General features: G+C 52.5%; 1 protein-coding gene across 1 annotated transcript in view; it reads right to left on the bottom strand.

Moving 5' to 3' along the window:
* Positions 1 to 8,055, bottom strand: part of LOC108540453 (rasGAP-activating-like protein 1) — a gene marked incomplete at its 5' end in the record, with an annotated part of 22,908 nt that overhangs the window by 9,609 nt on the left and 5,244 nt on the right. The window contains 5 exons of the mRNA XM_017889529.1: positions 3,379 to 3,571; positions 6,190 to 6,302; positions 6,588 to 6,652; positions 7,020 to 7,173; positions 7,318 to 7,435. Coding sequence (XP_017745018.1) covers positions 3,379 to 3,571; positions 6,190 to 6,302; positions 6,588 to 6,652; positions 7,020 to 7,173; positions 7,318 to 7,435 — 643 coding nt within the window. The remainder of the gene's footprint in view (positions 1 to 3,378; positions 3,572 to 6,189; positions 6,303 to 6,587; positions 6,653 to 7,019; positions 7,174 to 7,317; positions 7,436 to 8,055) is intronic.

Here is an 8,055-nt window from a genome sequence, read left to right as displayed (position 1 = left end):
GAATCATCTGGAAAACCCCATTCGCCCTGTGAAGGGATACAGAATGTAGCTGATGATACTAGTTGTTTTAAGAGTGGCAGGGCATCCCTAAAGAAAAGACAAAGGACATACACTGTAGCTTACAAAGTACACCAAACAGCAAATCTAAGTAGGTTTCAAAGTTAAATATAACACTTTTTTTTTTGAAGCAGAGTCTTGCTCTGTTGCTCAGACTGGAGTGCAGTGGCATGATCTCTGCTTACTGCAACCTCCACCTCCCAGGTTCAAGTGATTCTTGTGCCTCAGCCTCCTGAGTAGCTGGGATTAAAGGCGTGTGCCACCACATCTGGCCAGTTTTTGTTTTTTGTGGTTTTGTTTGTTTGTTTGTTTGTTTAGTAGAGATGGAGTTTTACCACGTTGGCCAGGCTGGTCTTGAACTCCTAACCTCAAGTGATCCACCCACCTCAGCCTCCCAAAGTCCTAGGATTACAGGCATGAGCCACCTCGTCCAGCCAAGGATTTGAACTCTCTGTTCTTTACCACACTCTCTTACCATTCAACACCAGCTACCAAGGAGCCCTCACCAAGTATTAGAAACCAAGCCTGAATTATCACATTTAGTCCTCAACCCAGTGTGGGTAGATAAGTGCTATTATCCCATTTTTTCAGATGAGGAAACTGAGGCTCAGTAGTGCACCCAGTCTAATAGGCTCCAGAGTCCATCCTGTGTGCACCTCCCCACCTCCAACCTCTGCCCTCTACAAACTAGAGTATGGTTCCCCTCCACGTGAATCCGGGGCCTGGCCCATCTAAAGGTAAGGCTGCTTCTCCAGCATCAGCAGAGGTGACTCAGGGAAGGGTGCCCCTCCATCCTGGGTGCATCTTGCTCCCCCCAGACCAGCTCCCCACCCACCTCTCACACTTGCCCGGCTATATTTAGCCTGAGAGTCTGCGCCTGTGTTTATTTAGAGGTTGTAGTCACACATGAAACAATGCCCTCCCCAGGGGCATCTTGCTACCTTCCTGGGGCATCTTGGCCTTGACAGTGAGCCCTGCAGGAGCTGGGTACCTGGAACTGCCCAGAGGGAGCACATTCTCCTCCATCTGGAGCCCTGAACTGTCCCCAAGGCCACCACTACCCCACCGCCATCTGTAGTCCAGGGTCATTTTAGTCTTCCCATCAGCTCATTTGTTTCCTCCTTTTTGAGGGCAAAGAACCGGTGTCAGTGCAGCAGAGAAAGGGGCTTCCTTGGGTTCCCCGGGCCTGAGAAAGTCCCTACTCCAGGCCCACCTTGGGGGCTGAGAACTAGAGGACACTTGGGTGTCACTGATATTGACTCACCACACAAGATCTAGGCTGTCTGGGGAGCTGGCCTCCTCCCTTTCTTCCCTGTTCCCTGCCACAGCTGTGCCCCACTTAACACCTCTGCTGGCAGCCCAGGTGAGAGCCCAGCAAGATGAGGTGTAAGCCAAGCTACATCTCGGTGTCAAAGCCCAGAGCTTACTCCTCAACTGGGGCGAGGGGAGAGACCCCAGCTGGGAGTCTAGAAAACCCTTGGCTAAGGTGTTTTACCTCTCTGTTCCTCAGTTTCCCCATCTGGAAACAGTAAGTGGAGAGAGATGTGGCATAAATCAAAAGCTCTCAAATGAGGCTCTAGGAAGTGGGTTACGACACTGCCAACATGTAACAGGTCTCAGATCTTTCTGCAAAGTGAACCCTGGGTCTGATACATCAGCACTACATAAGAGTTCATCTCAGCCGATGTTATCTGCAAGTGAGGACAATGACAGCCACCTCAGGAGGTGTGCTGAGCATTCAACCAGGGGGTCGCAAACTGGCCAGTCCAACCACAAATATTTTGTAATGCTTGACCCAAAATTCTTTTGTGTGTTTGGTTTTCAGGTAAATTCATGCTGACATTTTAAAAATAAGAGTCCAGGCCGGGCACAGTGGTTCACGCCTGTAGTCCCAGCACTTTGGGAGGCTGAAGCAGTGGGATTGGTTGAGGCCAGGAGTTTGAGATCCTCCTGGGCAACACAGTGAGACCCTGTCTCTACAAAAATAAATAATTAGCTGGGTGTGGTTGTGCACCCCTCTAGTCCCAGCAACTCAGGAGGCTGAGGTGAGAAGATCACTCAAGCCTGGGAGATAGAGGCTGCAGTGAGCTATGATCGTGCCACTGCACTCCAGCCTGGGCAACAGAGCAAGACCCCATCTCAAAAGTTAGTAAGAAATACATACATACATACATACATACATACATACATACATACATACATAAATTACAGACCTCACATAAAATCCAGAATCTCTAAAGATCTGGCAGTACTGGGCTTCCATTTCTATACAGCAGTGATCCCCTGGAGCTGCCCCCTTTAGACAAGCTCTGGGGGCTCCAGTTGGTCACAGTCTGTATGACTCCCTACCACCCCACGCGCTACCTACTTTGTTCTTGTGCCTCACCTGCCTGAAGCTCACAGCATCTGAGTTTTCAACTTTTCTATCCGTTAGTATAGCACTACACCTGCAGAGATTTATTTTTAGACTTTATTCTGGGTGTTTCTGAGCACTTACTGTATGCCAGATCTGCATTCTTCTCTCTTCCTCTCTCTGTCTTACATCTGGAATTTTAAGAAGCACTTACTTTGTGCCAGACTCTATTATTTGCTGGTTATGAGCACAGACTCAGGAGCCAACCTGCCTGGGTGAGTGCCAGTCCCAATATCACCCCTTTCTACCTGTGCGACTTAAGCTCTCTGGGCCTCAGTTTTCTCCTCTGTGAAATGGGAATAATCCTGGTATCCACCTCACAGGCTGCATGTGATGATTAGATAGGGTAATAAATACATAAATCACCTAAAACAAGATCTGGCCCATGGTCAGGCTACCAGGCTATAGAGTATTAGCTGCTATTATTATATTTATTATTATTTGTTTTATTTATTTATTTATTTATTTTGAGACAGAATCTATCTCTATCATCCAGTCTGGAGTATAATGGTGCAATCTCCGCTCACTGCAACCTCTGTCTCCTGGCTTCAAGCGATTCTCCTGGCTCAGCCTCCAGAGTAGCTAGGATAACAGGTGTGAGCCACCATGCCCAGCTAATTTTTGTATTTTTAGTAGAGACAGGGTTTCACCATGTTGGCCAGGCTGGTCTCAAACTCCTGACTTCAAGTGATCCACCCTCCTCAGCCTCCCAAAGTGCTGGGATTACAGGCGTGAGCCACCGCACCCGGCCAATTTTTATTATTATTATCATTCTTGGGACCCGGACCCTGCCAGGAACGCTATCCCCAGGCAGCCTGGCTTCTGGTCCCAGCTCTGTCCTGACTCCTCGGAGTGACCCTGGACAAGCTCCAGCCCGTCCCCAGGCTGGGCCTCCGATCCCGGCGCACCTGGTGCTCTGGCTCAGGGAAGCGTTCCTCCACGCGCCGGTGCAGCTGCTTGAAGGCGAGGCGCATAGCGGGCGGGCAGCGCCCCACGGAGCCCACGATGGCGTCCACGATGGGCCCCAGGTAGCCCGTCAGCAGCCCCAGGCTGGTCTCCCGCATCTGCTCCTCCGAGGGCGCACCTTTGAAGGAGATCCTCCTGGAGGGGCCGGCGGAGCAGCTCAGACTCCGGACACAGCATCTGCCTGCCCCAAACCCTCCACCGGCCCCGCTGAGCTCAGAGGGGACCCATCTTCCCCCGACCTCCGCAGCCTCCTTCCTGCCCCTTCCCACTGGGCTTCTTGCTGTTGCTTAAACACGATGAGCTCATTCCCATCTTGCAGCCTTTGCACTGGCTCATCTCCCTCCCCCAGAACACTCTCCCGTTAAATGTTAAATCTCCACAAGACTCCCTTCCTCACCGCCTGCAAGTCTTTGCTTAGATGTCCCCTCCCCTGTGAGGCTGCCCCTGTCCTCACCCTCTGGAATACTGCAGGCCTCTCGCCTCCCTCGTTTTTTCCATTCCCTGGTCCCATTCAATAACCTTTTTCTGACCAGGCACAGTGGCTCATGCCTGTAATCCCAGCACTCTGGGAGGCCAAGGAGGCAGGTCACTTGAGACCAGGAGTTCAAGACCAGCCTGGCCAACATGGTGAAACTCCATCTCCACCAAAAAATACAAAAATTAGCCCAGTGTGGTGGTGCACGCCTATAATCTCAGCTACCCGGGAGACTGAGGTGGGAGAATCGCTTCAACCTTGGAAGTAGAGGTTGCAGTGATTCACTATCGTGCCACAGCACTCCATCCTGGGTGACAGAGCGAGACTCCATCTCAATAAATAAATAAATAAATAAATAAATAAATAAATAAATCTTCTTCTTCCAGTTGCTCATTATCTGTCTCCCCCCAGAATAGGGACTTGGGACTGTTTGTTCCCCACTGTATCCTCAGTGTTCAGCCCAGAGCCTGGCACTCAATCACTGTTTTGTTTTGTGGATGATAGAACAGCATTTTTCCATCTGCAATTATTGTGTTCCTTTCTTTCTCTACAGATTGAGGGTCTGTCTTGCCCACACCCAGACTGAGAGCTGGGGGTTCTCAGCTCCACTGTGTCCTGGACCTAACGTGCTGAGCCCTGGACTCGTCTCTGGCACAGTCTCTTTTAATCCTAACAGCAACTTGATGGGGTAAGTAGCCTTACTTGTTGCCATTTAACAGACAAGAAAACTGAAGCTCAGAGAGGTTACTGGGGAGATGGTACAGCTGAGAATAGAACTCAGGACTGCCAACTCCACAGCCTGCCTGCCACCCTGCCCTGCCCAGGTCCCCAGATAGCCCTGTCCCCATGGGTGCCCACTGAGTTCCCTCCATCGTTATCAAGTGTGCTAGGAAATGCCCTCGACTTGGAGTCTCACAGGTGGACTGTGCCCTTCTGCTTAGGGCCTGGGATCAAATCCCTGCTTTGTAACTTCCTGGCTGCGTCGCCTTAGGCAAGTGACCTTCCCTCTCTGAGGCTCAGTTGCATCATCAGTAAGAGGGGTCGTGATGCCTGCCTCTAAGGTAGTCAGAAGGTGTGGACAGCACAAGGAATGATCCTCTCCTGTCTCTGCCACCGTCCCCAATGGATATCCCAGCAACCATTTTCCACAGCCCCAGGCTTGTGGGCTAGATAGGAGAAGGTTCTGGAGAGAAAGGAGGAGGAGCCCACGGAGGGGTGGAATGACGCCCTAGCCACTGCTCTGCTTCCTCCCAATCTCATTGAGCACTCCACGATCTCCCTTGCAGGCAGGCCCACTCAGGGACCGCCAACACCACAATAATAAAGATCACTAATGTTGGGGACCCCCAGCAGCACAGCAGTAAATATCATAATGTCAGGGATCCCCAGCAGCACAGTAGTAAATATCGCTAATGTTGGGGATCCCTAGCAGCACAGCAGTAAATATCACTAATGTCAAGGACCCCCAGCACCACAGTAATAAAGATCACTAATGCTTGTGGAGCACATGCATGACTCAGTTAACGGAGTAGAGGTCATGAACTCCACCTTTCAGGTGACAATATTCTCACCAGCTGAATAAGGGACATTTTAGAAGTAGTGTGTGCATTAAGTAGAAGAACATAGGATCAATATTTTGGGTTTTTTAATCTTAAAAAAATCTGATTATGCCAGGCGCGGTGGTTCACGCCTGTAATCCCAGCACTTCGGGAGACCAAGGCAGGAGGATTGCTTGAGCCCAGGAGTTTGAGACCAGCCTGGGCAATGTGCCAAAACCCTGTCTCTGCTAAAAATGCAAAAACTTAGCTGGGGGTGGTGGTGTGTTCCTATAGTCCCAGCTACTCCGGAGGCTGAGGTGGAAGAATTACCTGAGCCCGGGAAGTTGACATTGCAGTAAGCCGTGGTCACATCACTGCACCCCAGCCTGGGTGACAGAGTAAAACCCTGTCTTGAAAAAAAAAAAACAACAACAAAAAAAACAAACAAGAAAACAACTTAACCACTAAGGAACAGAAGTTTTGGCAACTTTGTCCACCAATAGTGGCAGAGCTAACATTTGAACCTAGGGAGCTTAGCATCAGAGTCCTGACCATAACCCCTATACTACACAGCCTGAAGACCTAAGGATGTGTGTGTAAGGCTTTGAGCTCAGCCACCGAGCTCCTGAGCAGTCGTAGCCCCAGGGTGAGTGGCAGTCAGCAAGAACCCAGCCCCCAGACAAGGCTCCAGGTAGCCAAAGGGGGCCGTTGGAGGGTCAGAGTCCTCGGGCTTTGCTCACCGGCTGCGGCCCAGGTCCATCTTGCAGGGATCCAGCTCCATGTACTTCTTCTCCTCAAAGACGCGGCTAATCACAGGCTTCAGGACCTCGTGCAGGTAGGGCATGCCCACGAGCTGGGGGCAGGGGGCACCACACGGGGTGGGGCTGAGGGCGAGGCCAGGGCATGCCCATGAGCTGGGCGCAGGGGGGACCATGCAGGAAGAGGTTCAGAGAGAGGCCAGGGCTGGGGTGGGGGACACACCCGAGTGCAACTCAGGGCGAGGCCGGGCACCAGCCACCAGCACTGCAGCTCGGCTACTCAGCCTCTGAAGCCAGCCAAGTGAGGGAGCCAGGGAAGGCACTGGGAAGGAGGTTCCCAAGGAAGCTGCGCCCGGTCCCCCAGGCCTTCACCTACTCACCTTCATAAACTGTTCCATCGACTTGGATGCCAGGGAGTTAGAACGGAAGAGGGTGTTGGGGTCCACTGGGAGGACAGGAGGAAGTGTTTGCTGGGATTTAGGGAGCTAGACCTAGCTCACCCCACTCACCCAAGGTGGGGGTCATGATTCTTCCAGCCCCAAGAATCAGGAAGACCCAAAACGTCAACCCCATTCACAGTACAGAGGCCCAGAATGGTTAAGTGAACTGCCTGAGGTCACACAGCTCACAAGTAGCAAAACCAGGGCCTGAGCCGCAATTGGGCTCCCAACTGTCTGGGGTGCACAGCACAGGGACCCACAGAAAAAGGAGCCCTTTCCCTCTGCCTGATGCCTCCCCTTTTCTCCCCCAGGGACCCTCCTGCAAGCCCACCATTGAGGGCGGTGATGTCAGGGGTTGTGCAGGCAACTCACTGGTCCGAGCCACCTCACGCCGGGTAAGATAGTCCAGAAAGCGTCCAGCCAGTCCCCAGCCAAGAAAGAGTTTCACCAGCTTGGTGGCAAGGTCCTGGCGGCAGTCCCCCAAGGTCAGCTCTTCCAGCAAGGCCAGGGGGCTAGCAGTGTCCTCCTGGGTGGGGGCGGGAGACAAAAGTGACCTTGGCCCCTGAGACCCTAAAGCAGATGAGCCTAGATAGGGCTCTGTGAGGCAGGGGGAGGCCAGGATCCAGACCCCCGGCACTCTCCTGGTAGCATTGCATTGCTACACACCCACCTCTGCTGGCCCCAGCACAGACTCCATGAGCAGCTCCACGAGAGGCTGGTAGCACTGGGAGGGCAGGACGCAGTCCTCGATCAGGCGTACCTTCACTCGCAGGGCACCCAGGTTTCCCCTGTCCAGGATCAGATCACAAGAAAATGAAAGATCTGGCCGAATGTGATGGCTCACGCCTGTAATCCCAACATTTTGGGAGGCTGAGGTGGGCAGATCACTTGAGGTCAGGAGTTTGTGACCAGACTCTCCAACATGGTGAAACCCCATCTCTACCAAAAATACAAAAATTAGCCAGGTGTGGTGACACACGCCTGTAGTCCCAGCTACTCAGGAGGCTGAGGCAGGAGAATCGCTTGAACCTGGCAGGCAAAGGTTGAGATCGTGCCGCTGCACTCCACCAGCCTGCATGACAGAGCGATACTCTGTCTAAAAAACTAAAAAAGAGGCCGGGCACAGTGGCTCGCGCCTGTAACCCCAGCACTTTGGGAGGCCGAGTAGGGTGGATCACGAGGTCAGGAGATCGAGACCATCCTGGCTAACATGGTGAAACCCTGTCTCTACTAAAAATACAAAAAATTAGCCGGGTGTGGTGGCAGGCGCCTATAGTCCCAGCTACTCGGGAGGCTGAGGCAGGAGAATGGCGTGAACCCGGGAGGCGGAGCTTGCAGTGAGCTGAGATCCGGCCACTGCACTCCAGCCTGGGCGACAGAGTGAGACTCCGTCTCAAAAAAAGTAAAA

This window comes from Rhinopithecus bieti, unplaced genomic scaffold (genome assembly GCF_001698545.2).
Source record: "Rhinopithecus bieti isolate Rb0 unplaced genomic scaffold, ASM169854v2 scaffold_19610, whole genome shotgun sequence".
Classification (NCBI taxonomy): Eukaryota; Metazoa; Chordata; class Mammalia; order Primates; family Cercopithecidae; genus Rhinopithecus; species Rhinopithecus bieti.
The sequence above is the reverse complement of the archived record's forward strand: the minus strand, read 5'-3'. Positions and strand labels throughout refer to the sequence as shown.